The sequence below is a fragment of the Kwoniella dejecticola genome, chromosome 4 (genome assembly GCF_000512565.2).
Source record: "Kwoniella dejecticola CBS 10117 chromosome 4, complete sequence".
In the NCBI taxonomy this organism is placed as follows: domain Eukaryota; kingdom Fungi; phylum Basidiomycota; class Tremellomycetes; order Tremellales; family Cryptococcaceae; genus Kwoniella; species Kwoniella dejecticola.
In genome coordinates, this window is record NC_089304.1 from 1 (window position 1) to 26,750 (window position 26,750).

At 49.4% G+C, this 26,750-nt stretch overlaps 11 protein-coding genes across 11 annotated transcripts; 5 read left to right on the forward strand and 6 right to left on the reverse strand.

Moving 5' to 3' along the window:
• Window positions 1–1,020: 1,020 nt before the first annotated feature.
• Window positions 1,021–5,175, reverse strand: I303_103267 (uncharacterized protein; the record flags this gene model as incomplete). Its single annotated transcript, XM_065968731.1, has 14 exons — window positions 1,021–1,180; window positions 1,233–1,571; window positions 1,635–1,845; window positions 1,899–1,992; window positions 2,056–2,764; window positions 2,819–2,937; window positions 3,001–3,159; window positions 3,219–3,455; window positions 3,532–3,943; window positions 4,021–4,364; window positions 4,421–4,602; window positions 4,653–4,712; window positions 4,768–5,056; window positions 5,119–5,175. The coding sequence occupies 14 exons, from the start codon at window positions 5,173–5,175 to the stop codon at window positions 1,021–1,023; spliced, it is 3,372 nt and encodes a 1,123-aa protein (XP_065824803.1).
• A 949-nt stretch (window positions 5,176–6,124) lies between these two features.
• Window positions 6,125–8,464, forward strand: I303_103268 (uncharacterized protein; the record flags this gene model as incomplete). The annotated part of the gene is made up of 12 exons (XM_018406614.1): window positions 6,125–6,377; window positions 6,450–6,463; window positions 6,525–6,628; window positions 6,693–6,789; window positions 6,856–6,888; window positions 6,955–7,023; window positions 7,091–7,149; window positions 7,202–7,350; window positions 7,410–7,627; window positions 7,691–8,088; window positions 8,159–8,248; window positions 8,311–8,464. 12 exons carry the CDS (start codon window positions 6,125–6,127, stop codon window positions 8,462–8,464), a joined length of 1,638 nt encoding a protein of 545 aa, XP_018263422.1.
• Window positions 8,465–8,814: 350 nt separating this feature from the next.
• Window positions 8,815–11,262, reverse strand: I303_103269 (uncharacterized protein; the record flags this gene model as incomplete). Its single annotated transcript, XM_065968732.1, has 15 exons — window positions 8,815–8,987; window positions 9,045–9,143; window positions 9,193–9,334; window positions 9,397–9,585; window positions 9,634–9,727; window positions 9,777–9,997; window positions 10,052–10,173; window positions 10,233–10,442; window positions 10,503–10,595; window positions 10,651–10,708; window positions 10,768–10,852; window positions 10,908–10,940; window positions 10,991–11,076; window positions 11,128–11,178; window positions 11,236–11,262. The coding sequence occupies 15 exons, from the start codon at window positions 11,260–11,262 to the stop codon at window positions 8,815–8,817; spliced, it is 1,683 nt and encodes a 560-aa protein (XP_065824804.1).
• A 683-nt stretch (window positions 11,263–11,945) lies between these two features.
• I303_103270 (uncharacterized protein) lies at window positions 11,946–13,720 on the forward strand (the record flags this gene model as incomplete). The annotated part of the gene is made up of 5 exons (XM_018406616.1): window positions 11,946–12,323; window positions 12,378–12,504; window positions 12,572–13,060; window positions 13,116–13,345; window positions 13,409–13,720. 5 exons carry the CDS (start codon window positions 11,946–11,948, stop codon window positions 13,718–13,720), a joined length of 1,536 nt encoding a protein of 511 aa, XP_018263424.1.
• A 506-nt stretch (window positions 13,721–14,226) lies between these two features.
• I303_103271 (uncharacterized protein) lies at window positions 14,227–15,542 on the forward strand (the record flags this gene model as incomplete). The annotated part of the gene is made up of 4 exons (XM_018406617.1): window positions 14,227–14,486; window positions 14,550–14,670; window positions 14,725–14,814; window positions 14,868–15,542. 4 exons carry the CDS (start codon window positions 14,227–14,229, stop codon window positions 15,540–15,542), a joined length of 1,146 nt encoding a protein of 381 aa, XP_018263425.1.
• A 319-nt stretch (window positions 15,543–15,861) lies between these two features.
• Window positions 15,862–18,582, forward strand: I303_103272 (uncharacterized protein; the record flags this gene model as incomplete). Its single annotated transcript, XM_065968733.1, has 14 exons — window positions 15,862–15,913; window positions 15,975–16,085; window positions 16,146–16,190; window positions 16,248–16,323; window positions 16,392–16,416; window positions 16,499–16,585; window positions 16,640–16,719; window positions 16,789–16,903; window positions 17,017–17,379; window positions 17,431–17,689; window positions 17,759–17,833; window positions 17,899–18,019; window positions 18,083–18,390; window positions 18,443–18,582. The coding sequence occupies 14 exons, from the start codon at window positions 15,862–15,864 to the stop codon at window positions 18,580–18,582; spliced, it is 1,857 nt and encodes a 618-aa protein (XP_065824805.1).
• A 558-nt stretch (window positions 18,583–19,140) lies between these two features.
• Window positions 19,141–20,932, forward strand: I303_103273 (uncharacterized protein; the record flags this gene model as incomplete). Its single annotated transcript, XM_018406619.1, has 5 exons — window positions 19,141–19,255; window positions 19,330–20,124; window positions 20,178–20,254; window positions 20,347–20,471; window positions 20,530–20,932. The coding sequence occupies 5 exons, from the start codon at window positions 19,141–19,143 to the stop codon at window positions 20,930–20,932; spliced, it is 1,515 nt and encodes a 504-aa protein (XP_018263427.1).
• A 119-nt stretch (window positions 20,933–21,051) lies between these two features.
• I303_103274 (uncharacterized protein) lies at window positions 21,052–21,803 on the reverse strand (the record flags this gene model as incomplete). The annotated part of the gene is made up of 3 exons (XM_018406620.1): window positions 21,052–21,190; window positions 21,246–21,507; window positions 21,569–21,803. 3 exons carry the CDS (start codon window positions 21,801–21,803, stop codon window positions 21,052–21,054), a joined length of 636 nt encoding a protein of 211 aa, XP_018263428.1.
• A 374-nt stretch (window positions 21,804–22,177) lies between these two features.
• I303_103275 (uncharacterized protein) lies at window positions 22,178–22,926 on the reverse strand (the record flags this gene model as incomplete). Its single annotated transcript, XM_018406621.1, has 3 exons — window positions 22,178–22,316; window positions 22,378–22,639; window positions 22,695–22,926. 3 exons carry the CDS (start codon window positions 22,924–22,926, stop codon window positions 22,178–22,180), a joined length of 633 nt encoding a protein of 210 aa, XP_018263429.1.
• A 373-nt stretch (window positions 22,927–23,299) lies between these two features.
• I303_103276 (uncharacterized protein) lies at window positions 23,300–24,776 on the reverse strand (the record flags this gene model as incomplete). The annotated part of the gene is made up of 3 exons (XM_065968734.1): window positions 23,300–23,917; window positions 23,984–24,412; window positions 24,468–24,776. 3 exons carry the CDS (start codon window positions 24,774–24,776, stop codon window positions 23,300–23,302), a joined length of 1,356 nt encoding a protein of 451 aa, XP_065824806.1.
• A 444-nt stretch (window positions 24,777–25,220) lies between these two features.
• Window positions 25,221–26,405, reverse strand: I303_103277 (uncharacterized protein; the record flags this gene model as incomplete). Its single annotated transcript, XM_018406623.1, has 1 exon — window positions 25,221–26,405. The coding sequence occupies one exon, from the start codon at window positions 26,403–26,405 to the stop codon at window positions 25,221–25,223; it is 1,185 nt and encodes a 394-aa protein (XP_018263431.1).
• Window positions 26,406–26,750: the final 345 nt, after the last annotated feature.

A 26,750-nucleotide genomic window follows, 5' to 3' on the forward strand; every position in this document is an offset into this window, starting at 1 on the left:
CCCCTAACCCCCAACCCCTAACCCCTAACCCCAACCCCTAACCCCAACCCCTAACCCCAACCCCTAACTAACCCCCTAACCCCTAACCCCCCTAACCCCCTAACCCCCCTAACCCCCTAACCCCTAAACCCCTTGTAACCCCCTAACCCCCTAACCCTGGGGAGATCACCTCACCATTCAAGCTCTCTGCTCAGCTTACAAGATCGGTATTGCTGTCCTCGGCAAGATGGCTGATGGCAACTTCACCTGGATGAGAACCGGCTCAGCCGCGGATGGCAAAGGTTACATCGCTCTCTCCCTTGTCGATGAGCACTATGAGAACTTGTTCTCCATGCAGGAGGTCTTTCCCAACCTCTAGTGGTCTCTCAGTATGTATCCAGTAGTTAGTTATATGCCTTATGCATCAGTCACTCCTTTAAGTCCGCCCCCCAAAAGCGCGCAATGGGAAGTGCCCCACCATAGCACCGTTTCCTCTGTAGCTCGTCACAAAAAGCGGCTGGAGAAAATCAAGCTACAGATCCCCGTAGCGTTTTTAAATCTCTACAAGATGCCATCGATCGTTTTTCTCAAAAGTCCCTCAGGCAGAAAACCCCCGCCCCGGGAACCCCTTGTAACCCCCTAACCCATGAGAAGAATGCATGCATGGCCAGAGTTGACCCCCAAGTCGGTCACCCAAAATTTGATCCCGCCGCTGGGGGGTCAACTCGGGACCGCCTGAAAATGTTTCCTCATTCCTTCCCTATGCATCCCAGAGCTGGGCCAGTATTTTTCCCGGCATCCCAGAGCTGTTCTGCACCGGTCCAGGCCGAAACACAGGCATGTGCGCTAGGGTGGGAAATGCCCCGCCGACCGAACGGGGATGTAACCCCCCCCCCCATCGCCCTCCGCGAGTATCCAATGTTCTCCGCGAAATTAGTAGAGGGGTACCCATCTCGATGCGGTTCAGTTCAGGAGATCTGCAATTGGAACGCTCCTTGGGTATAGATATTTCCATCGCATGCAATTGCTCTATCGCTAATATCACAGTATTAATTGCAAAGTCTTCACTTCAAACCCTCGGAACGATAGATCCACCTCGATCGAGCTATCGTCGACTTCCCTCCATCGCGGTTCACCTTCATCCAGCATCCGCTCCTCGAGTATGTTGACCCAATTCAGAGCGCGAGCGCTGACTCCCTCGCTATCGCATTGGCGTCAGTATCAAAATACGCAAGTCGAAGAGAACAACTCACACTCTCAACACGCCCTTTGCCCTGGCACCTTGACTCTCGAAGATCCGCAAAACGACGGTCCTCTTCCCTTCTTTCGCATCGTCTTCACCACGTTTTACGGTATCGAGTATGAGAGTCTCACTCCGCTCGCCTAAGATATTGAACTGTATCTTGCGGAGACCGTCTAGCGATTTATTGGAGATTGTTCTCTGGTAGAGCTCATTGGTGAATCGCATCGCGTCTTTGTAAACCCCACTCTCGACAAATCTGTCGCGATGAGGGATGATGGCGAAAGAGAAGTCGTGTTCACCTTGATCTTGTTCAGGATCGGGTGCAGTGGCTGAGCGTAACATCGAGAGTCTGTCATGTGATTAAGGGGTGATCAGTGACTCGGTCATGTTCTCAACACCACACCGTACCCACCTCATCGTATTGCCCTCCACGGCGTAGCCGTACTTGAAGTCACTCGCTATAGTCACGCCGTATCCAGGCTCACTCAGATCCCCGCACATATGACCGCAGACTTCGAACTTGGCCTGCTCAATCGTAGTGTTTCGATGGGTCGGTCTTTCGATCAATCCGTACTGAGTGCCGTAGGTCGCATTTGCGGAATGGATATCCACCGGAAGAGCAACTATACAACAAGGGCTCAGCAGAATTGCCCAACGAGCAACGACAACAACTCACACTTGAGGAACTTATGCTTCTCGTGCCAATCGACGTGAACATCTACTCTGATAGCCGTGCGAGCTGCTTCTGGGGTAGTCGCGTCGAGGGAAAACTATTCCGTAGGTGAGTCAGCATCGCCAGTTGACAACGCAGCCTTTGCATATTGGTGACTTACCTTCAGAGTGATTTTGCTCTTCCCGAAAGTGGATTCAGTCTGGATGGATGCCCTCAGCGGTCCCTCTTCAACGATCGATACCTTGTCAAACAGCAAAGCGGTTCCACAGTCGAGGTGGTATATCTCAGTATCCCAGGCGTCATAAGCCAACGGGAAATCCTCGTATAACATCAGACCAGCTGTGTCCGCTCCAGGTCCAGCAAGGATGAGTTCTCGGTCCAAAGTTCTATCTATGAGGCTTGTGATCCGACCTTGGGTGATGGTGAGCTTGAGGAATTTATTGCTGAGAACAAAGGCATCCCCTTGCTGCTCAACGGAAGGAGGAATCGTATTATCCGCTGAGATCAGATGACCGATGCCGAAATGATCGGTTTGGACCAGCCCAAGCCAGTTATCCGATGAACCTTTCTGGGTGGTGATGGATCCAGACTTGGATGGACCATCCGTAATCGAGATGACTTCGGTTCTTGGTTGTCGGATGGGGTCAAGGATGACAGTGGACTCGCTGCTATCGGGTATGTTACCGTTTGCGACGGAGGAATCGGGAAGAAGGGCAGTTAAAGCGTTCTCCAATAGCTTTTCGGTTTGTGCTATCCGCCGTTCGTAAATGTCCAACGCATCGTCGACAGCCATGCGGATGCTTGTTCCAGGTAAGACGTCATGAAATTGGTTGAGAAGTACATCTCGCCAAATGTCTTCTAGCTCGTCTCTGTTGGGTCGACATCAGCACTTGTTCTCATGTCTTTCGTGTATGATGACTTACCTAGGGTACACGTATTTATCATTCTGGAGAGAAGCCAGCGTTGCGTAATACTCAACATCCCGCAGAAGCTTCTCCATTCGTCGATTACCCTTCTTCAACCCTTCCTGACTTGTGTATATCTGCAAGCAAAACCCATTAATCATTAGTCTCCCGAAGACGACTACAGCAGCGAGTGTACCTACACCACGATGGAGTTCAAAGTACAGCTCGCCCCTCCAAGTAGGAAGCAGTCTCCCATTCTGAGTCTTTTCGCAGAGATTATCGAAGAAATCAGAGACTTTACCGATCTTGAAAGACGGCATTTCGGGATTGTGGTTCGCTGCCGATTCAAGTCTTTGAAGCTATGAGATCACAACATGGATTCAGCTCACACATGTAACTTGATCTCCTCAGGACATACTTTGTTCAGCATCAACGGAGTAGGACCTCCTCCTCCATCACCATTTCCGAAAAGCAACAAGCATTCATCGGTGACACCGAGATTCTTGTTCTTCGTAGCGCCCTTCACGAGCTCCTTGTAGTTTCCCGACGCATTGTAGGTGTCGACTGGTGTCATATGTGTAAGAACCTGACTTCCGTCCAAGCCGATCCAATTGAAGGTGGAATGAGGGAAGAGGTTGATGTTGTTCCAACTCAGCTGTGGGAATGTCAGCGATGTTTTTTGCGGAGGTGCAACACAACGAGCGACATGTCATAGAGGGCCGAGAACCCACCTTCTGAGTGAAGAAGTAGTCAATCCCAGCAAGCCTCAGGATTTGCGGCAAAGCCGAGCAATAACCGAATGTATCCGGACACCAAGCTTCCCTGCATCTTACTCCAAACTTCTCCATAAAGTATCGCTGTCCATATAGATATTGACGACAAAGACTTTCACCGGATGGCAATAGACAATCGTGCTCAAGCCAAGCGCCTCCTACGGGATGGAAATGACCCGCTTTGATTTGCTCAGCGACTGACTGGAATAGCGAAGGGTACAGGGTCTCCAACCAGTAGTATTGCTGAGCCGATGAGGCAGCGAAATGATGATTAGGGAAGCGTTCGATGAGATCGATCTGCGTTGACCATGAACGAGCAACCTTTTGTTGGGATTGACTGTATGTCCAGAGCCATGCTGTGTCGATGTGACTAATGAGCGACGATGAGAAGATTAGTGTGATCATTGACCGTACACCCAACCAAGACAAGATCGAGCTGGCACTCACCAGTGCCCAATTCCCCAAATCCTTGCGTCATCGTGAGCTTTGTGATTGCTTGTAGCTAGTTCTTTGATTCCCTGTTCGTCCAACGCGCCTAGGACCTCCCAGCCGATCTCTCTGCATCGGCGTATCCTCCTGTCCAGCGATCCGTCCTGATCATCCCCCTCTGTCCGCCGGAACTCATTCATGATCTCGTTACTAGCTCGTAAGGCTCGACGCGACATACTCGAGCCTTCGCTGTTCGGGTGGGTGCCGATCTGGCTGAGGATTTGAAAGTCGATCTGCAACGCTCGTGCCTCTGAGCGGCATAGGACGATGTCGGCGAGAGCCAGTTGGAAGGAAACGTTCATCTATTATGCTCAAAGCTCAGCTTTCAGCGGTGAAGAATGTCTACCCTAAGACTCACATCCGGTTGTTGATGCCTGAAGCCATTCAATCCTAATCCAAACATTCCGTTGACCGAAATCTCTATGATACACTCATAACGACCCGATTCAACGGCTGCTCGAGGTATGATATGCTCTACACGTCTGTCCTCTTGGTCACCGATCACACCGTCTTTGCTTGAATTCGGACCGCCAGTGATCGCTGCGAGCATGTGAGCGGATAAACCTCGAAATACTGCTGATTCAGCTCACCGTGCAATGGATGACCCTCGGTTGTATAAATCATCGCCTCACATCCTGGATCGAACTCGACTGTGACAAAACAGACATCAATGCCTCATCACTATGTCTTGTCGGTCAACCTCACAGATCACTGGCTCTTCGAGCTTCTTCCACTCCTCCGGAATTGTCAGATCTACTGCAACCCAATGATTCGTCCAACTAGGTCCCAACCAATCCCCCTTCTGGTACTCTTTGGTCTTGCTCGACTTGAGTTGAGCGGTAGCTTCCTCGAATGCGGGTTTCTCTAGTCCGGGAGCGGACCACAATGTCATACGGACAGCCTTATTCCCGTCCACCCTTGCTCGATCCAGGGCCGAAGTAAGGTTTTGGGAGGCATAGTGACCTTCGTTAAAAAGTTTCAGACGACGCTCCGTCTACCTTCGTTGTCAGCGAAGTGGTTCCTCGACAATCACAGTTAAGAGAGACAAACACTCACGATACTTGGTAAAAGAGGGAAGTTCACCGCCTCTGTAGTACGTGGATAGCCGGTCATTGTGATCTGAATGCCCTTCACTCGGCTGTGAAAAGTCTTGCAGATCCGCTTCAATCTTTATGGTAGAGTCCAAGTCCTGTTGTAATTGAAAGATGTGTTGGGACCGAGCTTTTTCGCTGACCTTTCTGACTGACTTTGGTCAGCAGACAGTGGAGTCTGATGCGGACCGGTCATCCCGAGAGCAGGGGGGGTGTCCACACCGATGTCGGATGATCGAGATCGCATTTTGTGGAGTCTTCGGAGCCGGAGTTCGGGCGTCAATATTTTGATTGCTGCGCAGAATAGCGCCCCTGGGGTTTATATGGAGATTTCAGCGACTGAGGAGCGAGAAGAGCCAGAAGACAGAGAAGATGTGCCGGAAAAATCGGCTGGTGATTGGAAACAATACAAAAATACGTGACGCCAGCGAAAAGATGTCGGAAGCAAAGATTCAAGCCCAGGCACTGATTGAGGTACGGGCCGTCAATTTCTCCCGTTACAGAAATTTGGCAGCTGCATGTGATTTTCTGATTGCGTAAGTATTGTCCTCGCGCAGTAGGAATTTACATGAGTCGCCGAGGAATGCATACTGTTTTTCTGGAGCAATCCTGCACGAAGACCTGAAAGCCCGTGACGGACTGCGTGAGCGTGTCGTACTACTTGATACGGAGCCGACCAGGCCGAAGGAGTGTATTTCCCGTACCGATGTCGGACGGTAGCTCTTAGCGCCGTTCACAATAAGAAAGCCTGTCCAGTTTTCTCGGGTTGCTCTCCGGTGAGATCCGGGACATTCAACGACGATCGATGTTTGGGATCTCCAGCTTGCCTGAGGGGTCACCAAGGATCCCCGCAACTCGCTAGCTCGAAACATCTGTGCCTCGTTTACATATATAATACTGGCGTTCTTCCAAATGACACGAAGCGGTCCCGCCAGATTTACACGATCTTCGATAACATATTATAGTGAATCATGAGCGCTGCTAATGATCTCACCGTCGAAGGCAAAGCCCAAGTGGCTCACGCTGAAGATGTCAACCAGCTTCAGCAACACTATACCACCGATCATGTTGACATCGTCGAGGAGAAGATCAACGCCGTCCACGCTGGACAGCGAGTTCAGCTTAAATCTTCTCTCGATAAGATGTCTTTGTCGCAGTCATTGTCCACCTTCTGGCGTTCAATCTTAGTATGTGGATTCGCAGGCTTTGCTGCAGTCACGGATGGTGAGTCAAAACGAATATTGTCCGCATTCTAGCGCCACAGCATGCTGACTTCGATGCCAAAACTTGTTATAGGATACCAAAACCAGGTGAGTGGTCTTGACGGTCTGGAAGTGTCGTTCGAGAAAACTGACTTACTCGAATGCGCAGATGGCTGCCAGTATCATAGCCAACAAAGGTTTTATCAAAGAGTTCGCCAAAGGCGCATCAGCTCTGGATCCACCTTGGGTCTCTAGTTTCGGAGGGATTTTCAGGTAAATTTAGTCTTGCTTCTCGCAGCTGACAATGAAACCAATCCTGATCATGCTATCTTCATAGTGCCGGTCAGGTCATTGGTCAATTCACGATCCCCTTCGTCTCAGACTTTATCGGAAGAAAGGGCGCCATGTACGTCTTCATGGTCATCTTGACAGTCGTAAGTTGAAGCTAGCCGGACCCAATTTCTCTGTCAAGTCGTTGATCACCAATCCTGCTTGTACAGTCTGTGATTGTTGAGTCGGTCGCCAATGTATGGGTAAGTCAACTCCCACCATCTTTTTGATCGGTGCATGGACTGAGTTGGAGGTCGCGTTGCTTCTAGTACGTATGGACTATTGCCAAATTGATCGGTGGCATCGGAATCGGAGCGGTGCAAGCGACCCTACCAGTTGTGAGTTCAGTTCACTGCAACTTTTCAATGCTTTACAGACGATTTTACTGAGACACAACATAACTAGTATATCAACGAGCACGCTCCATCCCAGATAAGAGGTTTCCTTATCGTGGCTTACAGTCTGTGAGTGAAACCGCCAAATGTGACGCGTCTGCTATGACTCATGTCTCCATAGATGGTTTTCCCTCGGAGGCCTTCTAGCATCGATCGCACTCAATGTCAGATCCAAGTCGAACCCGCTCGATTATAAAAGCCTCATTTACACTCAATTTGGTATGATCGGCTTGAGTATCTTGATCTTCGTGTTCCTGCCAGAGTCTCCTTGTAAGTTACGCCACACTCAAGATCCGTGTACGTGCGCTGATGATTAGAAACGATGAAAGGGTGGTTGGCGAGCAAAGGCAAGTTCGATAAAGCTCGAGCCGTATTGGAAAAGAAGTTCTCCGGAATCCCCGATTACGATATTGACGGCGAACTCGCTATCATCGCGGCCACAATCGAGAAGCAGCGAGAATGGGATCGCGAAGCGGCAGCGGAAGGTACTTTGGCGATTTTCAAAGGCTTGAATGGTAAACGATTCCTTATCGGTTCTTGGCCGAAAGTGAGTAACTCCCCTAGTAGCTGCTTGCCATGCGCTGAAGTTTCTCGACGGGACGTACTCCAGGTCCTTCAACAATTCATCGGTTTATCCATCTTCTCCTCTTACTCGGCCTACTTCTTCTCTTTAGCCGGGAACAAGAACCCCTTCAATGTCACGGTGATCTTGGGCTGCGTCAGCTTGTTGTCCGTCATCCTAGACGCTACGTTGGTCGACAAGATCGGAAGAAGGCGCATGACCTTGATCGGCTTTTCTGGTGCTGCCGCGGGCATGTTGCTCATCAGTATCGTTGGTTGCTTCGACTACGCCAACGCAAAATTGGGAGCAGTTCTGGTGTTCGGTGGTGTCACAGCCAATTTCTTCAACACTTTCCAGTCTTCGACCTCCTACGCATACTTATCAGAGATGCCCGAACAGCGATTCAGGGCAAAAGCTACCGGATGGGGTTTGGCCTACTGCAACTTGTGAGTGACATCGATCATCATCGCCAGCATTCATCAGCTTGCCATACTAAAAGGTCATGACCATCAACAGGTACGCTATCATGTTCAACTTCACTGTTCCGCTTATGTTGAAAAAGTGGGTCGTGAAGACCGCTTTCTTATTCATTGGACTCGGTATTCCGTACGTCAAAACACATTTCATGTTCCAGTAAAAAGACGGAAAGACTGACGAGATGTTCTCAGTGGCACCATCCTCGCCTTCTTCATTATGCCTGAGTCGATGGGCCGATCTCCTGCAGAAATCCATGAAATGTTTGTTGACAGAGTGCCTCTCAGAAAGTGGAAGGGCTACAAGACTCATGTCGAGGACGATCTCGATGCAAGGCTCGAGATCTGACGACTGCCTGGGACATCGTGAAAGAGCTGGCAGGGAATCGGCAGGAGGATGAGACACCGATAGAGAGTCGACTGAGAGGCTCTGTTGTTTGCAATAACCTCCAAAGCGTTGCGGTAATACATTATTCTCTGTCAAAAAAAAAGAGGGTGACTTGATTAGGTGATTTTGGTTCCGATTGACGATTGTATACTTCTACTATCAACATCATAAGCTTTCTTGATAATTGTCTGACAGGTCGAGTATTTAGTAGAGGTGCATGTCGCTGGATGAATCGCGTGTAAAGACGCTCGCTTTTTCGCAGCTACTTGGTAGTGAATTTCTACGTGACCCGATGTCCTTTAATCTACAAACTAGTGTCCCCAGTCGTCCCAGCTTATACCTGTACTCCTACCAAAGCCTGTACCAGCTGGATTGCTCATGTTTACTATTGTACCGGTCTCGGCCTCGTATTCATGCCAGAATGCCACGAGTTGTTGCAGTTTTTCGGGATTGTCTTTGGCGAGATTCTTCGTCTCTCCGGGATCTGCATTGGACTTTTAGTAAGCCATCGAGCTTACACCCATTCGATCAATTCACTTACCAGCTTCAAGATCAAACAACAACCATTCGTCACTCCCGGTAGGCGGTGGCAGCCAAACCGCTTTCCATCTGCCTTGGCGTATGGCAGCTTGACCGAACACTGCCCTCATGAAATCAGCGCTGTACAATGCAAGAGATGAAGCACGTACATTCCCACCCATGCACCGCATTCTCATCATGGACTTCCTTCTCTTGACCTGCCAGCCACGACACCCACGACTTTCCCCTCGGCTTATGCACCTTTCGACCTCTGAACTCATCTCCTGGGTGCTGGACCCCTGCGAGTTCGAGCTACAAAACTCACACGATCAATGTCTGGCCACGTCGTTTACTAACGCGCGAAGCACACTTACAACGGTCGGCAATATGTCCATTATTGTTGTGAATTCGTGCGTGACAGTGTTGTTTGATTTCAGCAGACCGCCCAGATGAGGGTAATGAATGATACTCGGGCATCGTATACCACCTTCCGTAGCCCAAGCCTTATACATCTTTGACGGGGCGGTCGCAGCTTGTCCCCAGTGAGGTCCAAGGTATGTCCACTTTCCATGTATTAGCTTGGACTGACTGGTGCGGGTAATCCTGCTTACCGAATCTCCCCGACCAATATTTTCTATGCTATTGTCAAAGAACCTCTCGACCGTCCTCTGGATCATCTCACCCATGACAGGAATAGCCTCAAGTCTGTCACACCTTTCAGCGAGATTCCCGGACACAGTACATTGTAACTTACAAAGCACCTTCGGCTCCATTGTCGCTCGAGAAGAAAATGAAAGTGTTGTCCAATTCTCCTCGTTCTTCGAGCAGGCTTACCACCCTTCCGATCTCCTTGTCCATAACCGTCACCATCGCAGCATACACTTCCATCTTTTTAGCACTGACAGCTCGCTCTTCAGAAGTGAGCTCATCCCACGATTTATAACCATACGGACTCATGATCGGATGGGGTTGGACCTGCACATGATATGATCAGCTGACAGCAATAATCCAGGTGACGCCTGTGCTCACGTCTTCCGAGACCAGCCCTAATTCTTTCAATCTTTGCAGTCTTTCTAATCTCAAGGCTTCCGGTCCTGCATCGTATCGGCCTTTGTATTTGGCAACTTCCTCGTCCGGCGCTTGGAGTGGCCCTTAGAAATGTTGTTTGCGTCAGCGATAAGCAACTCACTTGTACCGTGCTCCCGCTCACAATGAGGTGCCGTATAAGGTAGATACGCAAAGAAAGGCTTGTTTGTATCCCTCTCCTTCAGGAAGCCCAGCATACGTTCGGTGAAGTAAGTCGACGAGTAAAACGGTTGAGGTATGTCTTTATGCGAGATTTGTTCAGCTCCTTCGACGTAAAGAGGCGGGAGAAACTTCATAGCTGGTGTCTGATCTTCGAGGAAAGGTTCATACAAGTCTACGCGGGAAGCATATGGCTGTCAGCGGATGTAACATTAGCATCCAGCCATCGACTTACAGTGATTTCCGGCTCCTGGCAGAAGTCCGAACACCTTTTGGAAGCCTCGAGCGTGAGGCTGAGCATGTTTCGGAAGACCCAGATGCCATTTGCCTTTGCATCATCAAACGGATCAGTCTCGTCAAGAATGTCAAATGAGCTCACTTACCCGACATAATGGTCTCGTATCCGGCATCAGACAGAATCTCAGGCAAGGCTGCGACGCGCTACAATCGCCCAGATAAGTCATCACTGCCACTTGGCAGCCGCGTAACTTTAAACTCACGTCATTCAGCATGCCTTCGTAACCCTTGTGGCCTTGGTAGAATGGATCTCGAGCAATGTTCTCCGCCATTTGACCGAGTCCGGCCCTATACTTCATTTCAGCTCCTCATGCCCACTTATTTCAGTCCGACAGACACTCACAAATGGTTGTCGGTCCCACTCATGAGCATTGAACTGTATCATGACGTCAGCCGCCTGAAGTCCATCCCGCAGATTATGCTTACCGGGTCGGCGAGCATGCCGAAGCGGTGTGGAAACCAGTCTGACGAAGCCCATTCCGCGCTAATTTGTCCAGATTTGGAGTTCTTATCTACAATTATGGTCAACTTGTGTCGAGGCCATGCATAAAATGCTCACTCGCCTCCGATCCGAACGCGCCGATGTCACTGAAGCCTAAATCATCCGCCAGGATCTGGTGCCAAGGCGGGCATTAGCGTGACAGATGAATGATTCCTGGGCTTTCACTGACTATGAGAAAGTTTGGTTGTTTGGACATGCTGAATGCGAACGAGGACGTATGACAGAGATGCGGAAAGCTGTCATTCGCAAATGACATCGAAAACATGCATTCATGTATATAGATAACGGTCCTTGACGCTTTCGGGTTACCGGTTCTTCGGGCAGGCCGAATACCGAGCTCACGCGAGATGGCGTGATCATTAGCCACATTGCGCAATCGCATCAAAGTTTTGTTATCTACACAGCTCTTTTCGATGCGAAGACCATGCCCAGACAGAGAATATCATATGCTATAAGAGAATCACGTCTTCACCTCGCATGCCGAGATAGCAGGAATTCCAGATAATTGATCGAAATTCCAGATAATAGTTCGCGATTGGCGATTCTACGTTGAAGACGTACTCTGTCAATGTGTGACCAGTCGATCTTGCCAAAAGCATTGTTACGATTATAAGAACAGCTTGACGGGGACAAGCATCGTTGCGTAGGTCAGAGAGCAGAGAGCAAGGAGTCGATGATTTGGCAAATGTGGCCAAGACAGCTCGAAGCAAGACGTGCTATTGCGCACTCTTGCAAATGGGGTTCGCGCCGAGAAAGGTTCAGTACAATGGCCTGTCATGTTCTCTCCTATGAAAGTGTTATAAGAGCGCAGTGTGAAAGCGAACTCAGGTTAATCCTCTTCCCTTCTTTTCAGAGAAGCATCTTCATACTCGCACAAAAATGACCAGCGTTCTACATACCTCTCAGGGACCATCCCCCATACCTGGGTCGCCCGATGAGAAAAGCTTGGTCGGCATCGAAACTCCTCTATCCAGCGCTTCGTTAGAGAACACCAGTGGGAATGAGCTCACCTGGACAGAAGTAGAAGAGCGAGCAGTAGTCCGAAAGATCGATTTCTTCGTTCTACCTCTGCTCTTCCTCGGCTTCTACGTCTTTCAACTCGAACGTGGCAATATCTCCAATGCTTTGACAGACGGCTTTTTGAAGTCAGTTGGCATCACCCAAGATCAGTTCAACACTGGTCAATCACTTCTATACCTCGGTATCATTCTACTTGAGATTCCGTCTAACTATATGCTGCAGCGAGTGGGGCCAAGAGTGAGTCATCCACGACTTCCAGTGATGATCGTATGGATGCTGAGTATGGGGTAGATTTGGATCTCCTTCCAAGTCCTTGCCTTTGGCCTCGTCGGAACCTTGCAAGCATTCCAAAAGGGCTACGGCGGATATCTCGCTACTAGAATCATGTTGGGCGTGACGGAGTGTGGATATATCCCAGGTGAGTCAAAAGCAGTCCCCTCAAAAGCCCCTCTCGGTACCATTAGTAGCTCATCGATTCCTCTCAGGTGCTTTATTCATAATCTCAACCTTTTATAAGCGATCGGAATTAGCGACAAGGAACTCCATCTTTTTCATCGGAAACGGTCTGGCCACAGCTACCTCCGGACTCCTCGCCTACGCCATCTTGCCCATGGGAACACGATATCCTCAACACAAAGGATGGCAGTGGCTCATGATCGTGGAAGGTTGTATGGCCCTGTTTGTTGCTGTCCTACTATTGCTATTTCTTCCCGCATCGCCACACACGCCCACGTCGCTCTTTTTGCCGATCCGTCTCTGGTCTCCTCGACAAGAAGAGATCCTTGTCGCACGAATGGTCAAAGATGATGAAAAGAACAAGCGTTCGAGTCACCAGATAACCATCAAGGACATCATCGGGACTCTCTCGAATTGGAGAATCTGGCCACATGTCTTGATAGCCATCTGCCTCATCTCTCAGACGGGGGCTTTGGGCACTTACGGTCCGAGCTTGATCAAAGGTTTCAACTTCGATAGTGAGTGGGGTCACGGAAATCAGCGAGAACAGACTAATGATCCTTTGTTGTTCAGCTCTTACTGCCAATGCGCTTTCTTCGGTCTCGGGCTGGATCGGCTTGGTTACTACTGCGTCATTTGGTTTCTTCTCGGACCGGACCCGTATTCGAGGACCCGTGGTTATCACAGGACTGACTCTTGTTTGGGCATTCTGGGTTGCGTTCCAACAAAAGTCTCTGTCAACAGATAGATGGCTCAAATACGGTCTGCAGATCATGGTGCAAGGCTTCTCGATTCCTTCGCATGTAAGTATAATTCTATCTCAGGTACCGTTGTCGTGACTAATGGCATATGTTACACTCGTGTAGCCCATCAATGCTACTTGGCTTTCCCTGAACTGTAAGAGCCCGCAAGAAAGGTCTATCGCTATGGCGCTTTTCATCATGGCGGCGAATTCTGGCGCATTAGTTGGCAGTCAGCTCCTTCGGGGCGACGATGCGCCATTGTACAAGCGAGGATTCAAGGTCTGCCTTTGTCTGGTCAGTCTTGGGCTGTTGACCTCGATAATTCAGCATGTTCAATATCGATTGTCGAATAGACGGTTGAGCAGGAGGAAGGAAAGTCAGGTCGAAAGCTTGGAAGAACAGGTGGAACATGTTGAGTGGAAATATACCATTTGAGCTATCTTAGTTATTACGGTCTCCAGCAAGAAATACAGTGACATCATGCATCAATCACACCTTGTACATTGATGAAATTTCTATTGGGGACACGACCGATTCTATCCGCCGCGGATGTACACCCCGCTACTGCACACGATATCAGTCTCGTAATCGGCCCGTCACCAGGCGATGTTTGCATGCGGTCATACGAAGAAACTTCCCAGAATAGCATCTCGTAGCGTCGTCACGTGCATCAAGAACCGCTAGCCGATCTCTGAGGACTACTATCTTTCCCAAGACTGGGAGCTCGCCTGTATATCTGATTGTTTCCATTCGTCCGCTCGTTCCTGATCTAGCCGTAGATGACGATACTACTTTGCCCCGCTGGGGTCAGAAAAAACCTTTGTCGGGTTCCTGGTGCTGCAATCTGGGGAAGAGGGTGAGCTGTCGAAGGGGGTATATAAGGACGACCGATGACCTAGCAGGATACTCAGAGAATCGAAGCTGGTCATCCTGTGTTCAAGATGGGTCTACTTTCTACGATCTTGACAATCATTGCCTTTGGAGCGTCTTCGGTGCTGGCCAATAACGATGCTCTTCAACCATACACAATCTACGCCTACGGTATCAACGCAACATTCATCCCATACGGGGCTCGAATCACCAGCCTATATGTGCACGACAAGAACAACACCCCTAGAGATGTCGTGGTAGGTTACGATGATCCTGCACAATACGTGCAGGACACAGCGACCAATCACACCTATTTTGGCGCGATCGTAGGGTGAGCGATTCGCGTTTGATCATTCAGTAAAATCCTCACGACTCTTGCTGACAACCGTGACAGGAGATACGCCAACCGCATCAAGAACGGGACTTTCACCGTCGGAGACACAGAATACCATGTACCTGCAAACGAGCATGACGGAGAGAATACGCTGCACGGCGGTACTATGGGCTATGATGCGGTGAGTGGCTTCTCAGCGAACGCATGTTTGCTAGAGGCTAAGACATCTGCTTAGCGGAATTGGACCTTGACTCAATACAATACGTCGAGTGTTACCTTCACACTCCTCGATCCGAGCGGTGAACAAGGCTTCCCTGGTGCAGTGGTGAGCTCCTTCCGTTATGTTTTATTCGACCCACTTCTGACCCTCTCGTATAGCTCACCCATGTGACCTATACTGTCACATCACCACCTCGTCTGACCACCAGAATTGTCTCGGTCTCTCTGGACGATTATACTCCAATTATGCTCTCTACCCACATTTACTGGAATCTTGGTGCCTTCCAATCGCCAACTGTGCTGAATGACACGTTGCATATGCCCTACTCCGATCGCATCATCGATATCGATTCAATTCTGGTACCTACTGGAGGTCTGTCGTCGGTCAAAAACCCCTGGCAATCACCATCGGTGCCGCTCAACTTCACAGCCCCAAAGCAGATATACGAGGGCGCTTTGTACTCGCAGCAATGTGGTGAGGGATGCACCAGTATCGACAACGCTTTCATTCTGGATCGACCTCCATACTCTTCAGCCGAAGATGCGTCTGCTCCTGTGCTTCAGATGACCTCTGCCGATTCTGGGATCACCCTCACATTACGCACAAATCAACAAAGTTTACAGATCTACAGCTGCGGAGGTCAGAATGGGACAATTCCGGTAAAAGCCAGTCAAGGTAACGGATACGTTGAGAAATACGGATGTTTAGTCATCGAACCGCAGCAATGGGTTGATGGTATTAATCACCCAGAATGGGGTCAACTGGACAGGCAGATCTTTGGACCGGACTCGCCACCTCAGGTTTTATGGGCATCTTATGATTTTTCTGCCTGAGACAGCACATTTCCCCATTGCAATAATATAGCTCGTCAAATAACAAGTATAATCTAGTAGCAAATCGCGTATGTATATTCGTATATTCAGCTTCAATGATTGCGTTCTCACATCTAATTCTGCAACTAACAGGCCCACCGGTACCGTACAAAGTTTTGTGTTTTGACCGGTGTGCAAATTGACCGGTCCATTTCGGTCCAGGATCATCCCGAGGATCGATCTTCCGCCGAGAATTGGACGCAGATGACATGTACTATATATTCTATATGTATCTCAATTCTTTCTCGTCTGCCATCCCAGCCAGGATCATCGCAACATCATGCAGATCACCAACGTGTGTCCGGATCAGGCAGATGTCATCATATGCGGAGGTAAGCTCGCGCGGATGATATACACCTCGAACACGTAGTTGAAGTAGAGAGATCATTACAGGTGGAGGAGCTGGCTGTGTAATCGCTACCCGTCTGGCCGAAGCTCGACCAGACCTGTCTGTACTACTCCTAGAACAGGGAGCTGATAACAGGAATGTGGACCGACTTAAGCGTAAGTTCTTCGATGCCCTATCAATAGCTGCGCGTGACATTGCTGACGGTCATATTGTAGGTCCACTCGACAGTCTGTTTTGGCTCTTTCAGCAAAACCCATATTGTTCGTACAAGTCCTTTCTTCCTTCCACGGGCGACTGAAGTGCCTATCTCTACGTAGTAAGATGGCTTGATTGTGAGCCAGAACAGAAGCTGGGTGGACGCCAGCCAAGAATACCGGTAGGAAATATTTTAGGGTCAGTCTAATCAGTGCAATGATCAGACACCGTAAACATTGATGGCTGATCCGTTCTCATCATGGTAGAGGGGGAACAAGTATCAACACATTGGTTAGTCCAATCGCGTTAATGTTCTGCCTACGATGGCCGAAGCAGAAAGCTCATTCGCAACGACGCTGACCTAATTGCACAGATGTATAACACTCCCGCTGCTTCCGACTTTGATGATTGGAAACAGCCCGGATGGGCATATGCGGATTTGGAGCCACTCATTCGCAAAGTGCGTCCGCATACATCTTCTGTATGAACTGCATGCTCATGCCATGTTTCACAGTCTATACACTATTCCAGTCCCGAAAAACCTGGAAGCTCACCTCACAGCGATGAAGGTGTATTCGAGGTGTCACAAGGAGGGTGAGCAGTCATCTTTCACCTTTCACGCTGTATACCCGTCTGCCTCAGCTCTGATGACCATGCACACAGGCATGTCGTATCATACGGCGATGCATACGCCAAGGCTTGTCGACTGGTCCTCAAGGATGCGGAAGAATGCGACAATATAACGAATTACCGCACTGGACATGGTTGTGAGTTTGAAGTGTGTAGTTTGGGAAGACTAGCGCTGAGCCTCCCTATCCTGGTGATGTAGTTGGCCGCCAGGTAGATTACATTCAACGCTGATCGTGCTCACAGCTAATAAGAAATGTACAGCCAAAACTTATCACCCGCGACGGGAGGCGATCCAATGTAGCTGATGCGTATCTGCACCCGACAAAAGCTAAGAATCTAATTGTTGTGACGGGTGTGACCATCGACAAAGTTCTACTGGAAGGATCAACCGCAGTAGGAGTAAAGGTCATTGGCGATGGGCAGCCTTCAACTGCATTTGGCAAGAAAGAGAGATACATCAAGGATGTCAAGGGTAACAGAATGGTTGTGGTGACTTGCGGAGCTTTAGGATCGCCCGCAGTCTTGGAGAGAAGTGGGATCGGAAGTCCAGAGATTTTGAAGAAAGCGGGTGTCGCAGTCAACGTCGATCTACCAGGTGTCGGACACGATCTCGATGATCATCAGGTATGTCGAAGCTCTCTTAGCTCGATGGGATGCTAACTAACGATATTCTAGCTGATCTGCCCAATGTATCGGGCTACTGAGGGAGCGTATGAACCTTTCGACGAGTATGCCAGAGGTGTCGACAGTGTCAAGGGCCCCATAGATGCGGAGTATGACCGCACCGGGAGAGGTATCGCTGCAAGTAATGGCTTCGATTATGGGATGAAGATCAGACCGACCGAAAGCGAGATTGACTCGATGGGCAGGGAGTTCAAGACATACTGGAAGCGGATTGGCGCTGGGAAGGTGGACAAGCCCCTTTGTTCTAACGGTGAGCCAAGATCGGAATCTGCTGATGTACCTCTTGTAAATATGCTCATTCGATGCTCACGGACCGCAGTGATTCTTCCGTACTTCTATTCGTATCGACCTCCCCCTAGCGGAAAATACTTTTGTATAGGTGGTTTCCATAATTGTAAGCGACTTACTAGTCTCTCCGACTTGTAAGGCTAATCGATCGATCTCCTGACACTTGTTCAGATCCCGCTTCCCGAGGTTCTATCCACATCTCCTCCCCTGATCCATTCGCCCCTCCCATAGCCACTACTGGATTTTTGACCAGACCTGAGGATCTACCTGTTCATGTGTGGTATTATAAGAAGTGAGTCTCATCGGGGAAGGTATCGTACGAAGGCGATCCAACTGATGTGATCGACATTTCTAGGCAGCGAGAATTCAGTAGACGTTTGCCTTTTTACGAGGGAGAAGAGCCCGACTCTCACCCACGATTCGATCCCAAATCCCCTGCCCGCCTCAGATCATCTGACGATCCAAACAGGACTGATAAACCAGTTGAAGACGATAGCATTCCATATTCTCCAGAAGACGATAAAGCTATCGAGGACTATGTGAGGGAGAACGTCGCTACTGCATATCATTCCATCGGTACTTGTGCAATGAAGAAGCGAGAAGTGGGTGGTGTAGTCGATGCCAAATTAAGTGTGCACGGTGTGAAGAGATTGAAGGTAGCTGGTGAGTCTTCACAGCCGATCCTAGACCGATGGCACACTGATGTGCTTGTCAGATTTGTCAATTTGTCCGTCAAACGTTGGCACCAATACGACGAGTGTAGTCTTGCTCATTGCGGAAAACGCATCTCAGATCTTCTTGAAGGAGCTGGACGATGGACAGCGACGAGCTAGATCGAGGGAATCCAAGTTGTAATAGCTATATGTGATTTGGAATGGTGTGCATGCAAGAAAGAGATATTATAGCATGAAGAAGAAAGCTGCACAAAGGCCGATGGGCGGCGCTCGCACGTGTTCACCACGTGACGTCTCCTCTGAACCGATGACGATGACGATGGTGACGATGGTGATGATGGTGACGATGGCGATGATGATAGTATGATAGTATGGCATGGAAAGGGTAAATGGTTTTGCAGGAATATCAACTACGTGTCCTTCTCCCTCTCCGTCCTCGGTGACGAACCATTCGTACGGATTACGGACGAGTTTGTCAACAACGGAGGTTAGCGATAAATCTCGTACTCAGGGGTGTCTCGGCATGTGACATTCCCTCGATTCCAAGTAACTATAATAATGACGTCTTCTCGTTCTACTTGTAAGCTTGGAGATTGCTTCATGTGTTCTCCGTCGACTGCTTGTAGTTCACTGATAACTGAAGTCTCAGTCCACGAATCTCAAGCTTAATTGTATCGGACCCTCTACTATACACCGACTCTATTTTCCGATATCGTGCCCAGGTCAGCCTTGCCCAGCTATGACAACCGTCGAGACAGCACAAGAACAATCCATCCCATCCACTTCGACGGAGAGTCTTCAGCCCACCCAAAATGGTTCCACGACGAGGTCTCGCGGAATATCTATCGGCACCAGTGAGTATCATGCCTGCTCTTATCCCAACTGTCTTGAACGCACCTGTACCGTATTGACTTGGAAACACGCTCAGCCGCCTCGGCGATGACATCCACCTCTGCCCTCTCCTCCGCATCTCAATCCTTCGTCACAGCTGTTAGTGGAAAGGCCAGCGACAGTAATTTAGATCAAAGGCAGACGGAGTTTGAGAAGAATTTTACCAAACGGATGGACTTGGAACCGCTCACATCTTTCGGCGCAGATCCAGCAACTGCCCATTCCTTCCCACTGCCTGACGACTACATGACTATAATTGCTACTCAAGCAGCGGACCTACAAGCGTCCATCCTCATTCACGGCCGACTCTGTCTTACACGCTATCATCTCTGCTTTCGCTCCAATATATTAGGCATTATCACCATGAAAGTCCATGCGTTATCCGACGTTGTTAGCATAAAGAAAGGCACCACAGCCAAGTGGATTCAGAATGCGGTCTATGTTCGGGTCCGAGAGCTGGATGACAACGACGAATGGGTTGAGCAGCACTATGGCTACGGCAGCTTGTGGAACCGGGATAGTCTATATGACGCACTCGTAGAGTGTTGGAGAGTACGAGCACCGGATAGATTCAAGGCGTTTGTCGATGCAGAGGGTCTCGAATCGGAGAACATAGATTTGGAGGACATGGATGGGCAAGAGGAGGAGCAAATAGTGGGATCTGGAGATGGATCGGGGCCGATACCCATCATAACTAAAGGATCAGGCGAGAGGTTCAAGGAGCTAGCTCTGAATGTGAAATTCCCGTTAGACCTGGATCAAACTTTCAACTTGCTATACCATAATCGCGATTTCACCAATCACTTCTACACGACTGACAAGGGTCTGACAGGTGCGTCACTTTGCGATATGCACGCTGGCGGCTCCGACTGACTTCCTTCGCAGATCTCAAGATATCCGAATGGGAGAAGGACGGGAGTGAAGGAAATCAACGCCGGACTTTGAACTACACGATGCATATGGTGAGTCATCCCATCCTAAGCTGTCCTTGCGGACAGTCCCTCTCTTTTACTCTGTGTCGCACCGCATTCCTGACCCACGAATCTGCCCATAGAATAACTCTATCGGCCCGAAGAGTTCTAGCTGTAATGGATCAGAAATCATAGTAATCGCCGATCCACAGAAAGCGTATGAGATCGTGTCGGAAACACAAACACCTGATGTCCCCACGGGTAAAAAGTAAGTGGCCATTCCCCTGTCAACGCAAAACTCACGAATACTGACCGCACATCGGCAGCTTTAAGATCCGGACAAGGACATGTCTGACCCACGACTCTCTCAATAACAAACAAGCTACCAAGATACATTGTACTACCCAGGTCGACTGGTCATCATCGTCCATGCTGAAAGGGACTATCACCCCAGCAGTAATCAAAGGTCAGAAGGAACATCATCAGCAACTGATCAAGGCTATGACGAGCTGGGTCAAAGACCATCCGGAGGAGTTCGAAGGAATGGACAAGGAGGAAGTGGAGATCAAACATGAGGAGGATCCTGTTCTGCCCGAGGATACCGTGAATGAGAAAGTGGGGAAAACGCTTTTGCAATATGCGGGCGAGATACCGGAAAATCCAGTGATGTTGGGTATCACCATCCTCTTCTTGATTCTACTGCTGCTGAATCTTAGGGGCTCATTGTAAAACTGCGGGGAAGATGACTTCTGTGTTGTAATTGAATTACAGCTGCTCAAACAAGCTGCTAATCATAGCGATATTTTGTATAATTCATGTTCGTCCAAAACCAGCATGCACGGCAAGGTCTACGCTCGGAATATCACAATGGGATCTCCTTGTTCCTCTTCTTGCGCGAGCCTCAGATACAGGTCCGCGTGAGCTTCCCCCTTCAACCCTGTATAACATGGCTTGCCCTCAGGCGTACGTTGATCGCAGTAGTAGAACCTAACGTGTCACATTAGCTTTGTCCCGCATATAAAACGACTACAAGGATACTCACTTCGCTGGTCTCAATTGTTCCGCCTTTGCTGCAGCCTGTATCCAATGAGCCGAGGCTGACTTGCCAACCCCCAGAGTAGTAAGGTTTGGATCCACCAAGGTGTTCAACGCGTTGCCGGTGTAAATGAATGTCACGCCCCCATTTCTAGCATGGGCAATTTGAGCAGCAGAATAAGGGGATACTGTGTTGCCGTTCAAGCTTTTCGCAAGCTCGCCGATCTCTGCACTGAGTGGACCGGATGGAGTGAATGCGAAGGAGTAGGCTGTAGAAGATGAGTTCAGCTTTGGAGTATGCAGTTATACCTAATGATAACCCGCGCTTACCATTGTATACAACGACATCAGGTGATTTGCCCCACAATTCCTCAACCTGATCAAAGATTGGCTCGATAGATGCAGGATCGTTGAAATCGGCTGTAAGATGAACTAGGGTGTCCTTGTCGTATGTTCGAGGGGTTCGAGAGACGGTAGCGACACGATATCCGGCTGAGCTGAATTTGTTGGCGACTGCTTGGCCAATGCGAGCACCTGAGCCTAAGATGAGGGCTATCTTGGACATGACGTTATTGAACTTGTCAACGGGTGGAGAAGATGACGACGCATGTTGCTCAGCCGCATGTCAGTCCAACTGACTGTTATATGTGCACCACGCCGTCGTATGTCGCCTCCCACTTTGAGAAGGAGTAAAGATGACTAATCAAGGTGCTGGATACTGCTGAATAAACAATTACTCATATCTGCATATGCTTATCAATCGTAAAATGATCGAAGGGTGACAAGGTGGAGTGTGCACTCGTTACGTAACTGGTCGTGGCAAGGGGCATCGGCATGTAGCCCGTACACAAACCCCTTTCTGTACAGTTCGGACCATGTGAGAGACTCAAAGTAGTGCATAGCGCGATAAGTAGGGACCAGGGCTTGAGATACGTGTGTCTATGCTCGAAAGACGTGAATAGGATCGCCCTGCTCCTTTTGATTGACCAGCTTGAGGAATTCTTCTGCGTGAGCTTCGCCATCGACGTCTCCGCCTGCGACCGTCCCGTCTAAATGACGCTGGTCGACATAGTAAAATCTGTCATCGCGCATTTCATAGTAAGCAAGAGATCAAGTGCGGTTCGCAATGACAAGCTTACGTTGCAGGTCGGAGATGGTCAGCCTTCGCTGCAGCTTGAATCCAATGAGCGGTTCCTGATTTACCGACACCAGCCGTGGTCAATGGAAGAATGACCATGCTGTTCAGGCCGTTACCTGTGTACAAGAATGTCACTTCCTTGTTGAGAGAGTATCCTATCGACGCAGCGGCATACGCAGATACTGTATTGATGTTCAAGTCTTTATTGAGCTCGGCTACAGTAGCGGAAAGCGGATTGATGGGTGTTGGAGTGTATGCGGCAGCTAAGCAAGACAATTTGTCAGTCAGCCGTTCATGGCCATCGTGAAAAATACTGACCATTGTAGATTACGACGCTTGGGGATCCCCATCGTTCTTGGACTCGTTTAAAGACAGGTTCGACGCTTGATGGATCAGCTAAGTCTGCCATGACGTGAAAGCTGTTGGAGTCTTCCGAAGTTTTCTGAGCTCTTGAGACCGTTGCTACCTTGTATCCCTCTCTGAGGAACTTGTTGACAACAGCTTGCCCGATTCGAGGCCCAAGACCGAACAGGATTGCGACCTTTGACATGTTGGATCAAAACTTGTAAGAAAGTGAACCTGACGTGAAGCGTGAAGGAGAAGAAATGTACTCGCTAGCATGATCATTTATACACAAGCGTTCAGTCAGCAGGACCGTCTGCAAAGCTTCGTGTGCACCCTTCTTGTCACCGGCGCATGGCTTAGTCACTCATCAGTCATCAACATATACTATCAGCGCATGAACTTGATTGATAAGCCTGTGAGCCGTCGGAACAGCATGTATCTGAAAGACCCGTACACCAGTTATCCCCTTTGGCCATAAGGCAAGTGAAGATCGTCCTCTAGCGCAGACAGTGCATGCCGCTGATCTCACGTTTTCATCATATGCTACAACAATGCTCGACACTACACGATGCTCCATGCTATACTTTGATGACCGAATGCTTCCCTGATTCCACTGGTGATTCCACTTGTTTACCCGAGATACTCTTCTTAACACGTTTGATCGGATTCGCACTCGCTTCCCCTTGGTCCTCCCTAACCCGCTTGTCGCTGACGTGCTCGGCTTCGCCTTCGCCTTCGTCTGCGGCCCTTTCCCGCTTCCCAGTGATATTGATCTCTGTCGGTGTATCTGCCAGACGGGCCACTAGCTTGAATCCACCTTGTACGCGACCGTGTCTCAGATCGTCCAAACCCTTCTCAATCCCGTATAGACCTCCGGGGACGAGCTGCGAACGAGCGGGTGACAATTTCTTCTTCTTCAACAGATCGTCGAACCTCTCCAGCAACGCTCGGCTGAAATCTGGATGACCATAAAAGGTGGTTGAAAAACTGATACGTAGCGAATCGACCTTGCGCACAGCGTCTGTCTCATCGATAGCGACCTTCGGTGAACCTGCTAGAGGGACGAGTCTTCCTGGAGCGGTATCGTCGTTGTGAGTCTCAAAGTTTGCCTGTTCCCGCCATGTCCGCGAGCCTCGCAGCACCTCTTGACAGAGGGTGGCTGTTGTGCTTCCGACGTTGTCCACGGCGATGCGTACCTGTCGCAAAGCGATCAGTCAGACATGGCTTCGGTGTTATTTGTAGATGGTGAACACTCTACTCACATCATCCTTCGAGACCTCCCTGATCTGCTTCAACAGCTCGTTTGAGTCAGACCATCGGTCCAAAACTACATCTGCTCCGAGTGACCGTATGTACTCATGGTTCACAGGCGAAGCGGAACATATGATCCTGTATCCAAGTAGACGGGCAAGCTGTATCAAGTATACACCGGTTATTCCGGCACCTCCCCAAATCAACATCCAGGCCGCGTTCTTTTCTCTTGCTGTCCGGCCATCTCCCTTCAACGCTTCGAGTGGTATGCCGAGAGTCCTGAACAATGCGACCCCAGCTGTGATCAGTCCGGTCCCAAGTGTAGCCGCTTCCTGGTCGGATAAGTGGTCAGGTGTGTGACCGACTTCTGCAGCGAAGTGAACCGAATATTCTTGGAATGCTCCGGTGTGCGATGCAGAAGAATTGGCGCAGAACCAGACCTAAGAACACAGTGAGATGTCCGTCATGGCACGCGAGGCGGATGCATATACTCACTCGATCCCCCAACTTAAAATTCTTGACGTCTTCTCCGACACCTACAATCTTTCCCGCTCCATCTCTACCCATGACTTTTGCTCCCTCTCCTATTCCGTATTTAAATGCCACTCCCTGCCAATCGAAAGGGTTGAGAGCGACATAAGAGGTTTTTATCAAAACTTGGTCCGGGCGCAAAGGAGGATGGGAATGAGCGTGTGTAAGATGCCAGGGACTCTGCCCTGTTGGACGAATCTGAGCAAGGAGCGCTCGATGCACCTTGGGTCGAGGTTTCTCGACTTCATCGACGATCGTGGCGGTGGTTGTCATTTGGAATTGCTGGCGTAAAATCTCTGTATTTTCAGAGATAATTGCTTTTGAACATTCGAACATTCATCGACGAACACAACTTTTCCTCGCATCTTCTGGATTCGGTGACTTCAAACCTGCTTGCTTTGTCATATCTGACGTGCTTATCTTCACATTTATCCGACAGCTGCAAAGATCAAGCCAATGCAGCGATAATCTGATTGCGATTGATCGCGTCATCTTCGGTCACGTCCGAGAACAACATCTTCGGCCGGATTCGTCGCTTGCAGCTGTTTGGATAAACATGTAATCCCAGTCATGCCTGTTCATCACAGGCAACGCCAATGATGGATGATACCGTTGCTGTGAAAAAAAACATGCATCAAATATGGGCTTCTCCCTCAAAGGCTGCAAAAATACCATTTCGCATTATGGATCTCTACGTCAAATCATTTGCTGAACCGCCTATTCCCTTATAGCTCTCGCCCTCTTAGCTGGCCTTTCACCATTGACCTCCTGTCCATGTCCGTTAGCCTCGATACCGTTACCATTAGTTTCTACACCATTCGCTCTTTCCTTCAGAGCTTTTCTGACACCGGGAATGATGTATCTACCGTAATCCAAAGCATCGTGGTAATTATCGTAGCCCCTGATTGAGATGAGATCGCAACCGAGATCCACGTAGTCAAGGATGGAATCGATGAGTGTTTGAGGCGATCCAACAAGAGCAGTCGATGCTCCTCTAGCACCGGTGGCTGTGACGGTAGGGTACCAAAGAGCTCGATCTTGTACCTCGCCCTTTTTAGCGATCTCGAGCAATCGCTGAGATCCAACGTTTTGTGGTGCTTTGTCGGAGGAAGGGTAGATAGCGGGACCAGCTCGATTCTTCTTCAACAGGTCGAGAATGTTATGTGCCTTTTTCCAAGCGAGTTCTTCAGTCTCGGCGAGAATAGGTCGGAAAGTGACCCAGATTTTTGGTCGGTCATTTGGAGCTCTACCAGCGGCATCGGCAGCAGCGTAAATTCTGTCGATCTGTTCCTTTGTCTCCTTCAGCGGTTCTCCCCACAAACCGAAAATGTCCGCTAATGCACCACCGATTCGGTAAGCTTCAGGCGAAGATCCACCGACAGATACAGGGATGGTACCGTTGACAGGTCTGACGTTGTTCCTAAAATCCTTGAAAGTGTAATATTTGCCTTCCCAATTTATCGGATCGGAAGAGGCCCACGCCTGTCTGAGAATCTTGATATATTCCTCTTGTCTAGCATATCGCTCGTCCTTGCTCAAGAAATCTCCTTCTCTAGCTTGCTCCACGTCGTCACCACCAGCAATAAAGTGTACGACAACCCGACCGTGAGAGAGTTGGTCGAGAGTAGCGAGCTGCTTGGCAGCCACCGTAGGGTACATGGTGTTCGGTCGAAGGGCGATGATGATCTTGAGCTTTCGGGTGACAGCTGCTACGGTAGCACCAAGTGTGAAAGGGTCGAAACTAGCTGATCCGTATGGAATCAAAGTATAGTTGTAGTCATTATCGTCGAGAGCTCTGGCATATTTTACAAGGAAGTCGGTGTCGACTCCGGCTCCCGGTTTGGGCGCGAGTTCGGTGTTGTCGTTGGGAAAGGTAACGCTGATGAATTCGGTAGGAGCCATGGTATCAGTGAATTTCTTGGTGATGTGTTCTATGGGCGTATCTGGGTGACTGGTTTTTGAACTCACCTTGCAAGCACCTGAGTGTTGAGATAGTATTATATACAAGCTGCTGGATTAGCGATATGGCCATTCCCACACAATCACGCAATACCCGACTTGGTCAGCATTCGGTAAAACCCGATCGACGATATGTCGCCATCGATGCCAGTGCTGGCGTGATTTCGGGTAATGTAGGCATTATGTTGCTGCCTCGAGAGCCTCCTGACTGTATTTGTCTAATTAGTGATTATCACCTAGTGCATTGGGGGCTAGCAAATCGAACTTTGGGATTGGTGATTGGCGTGA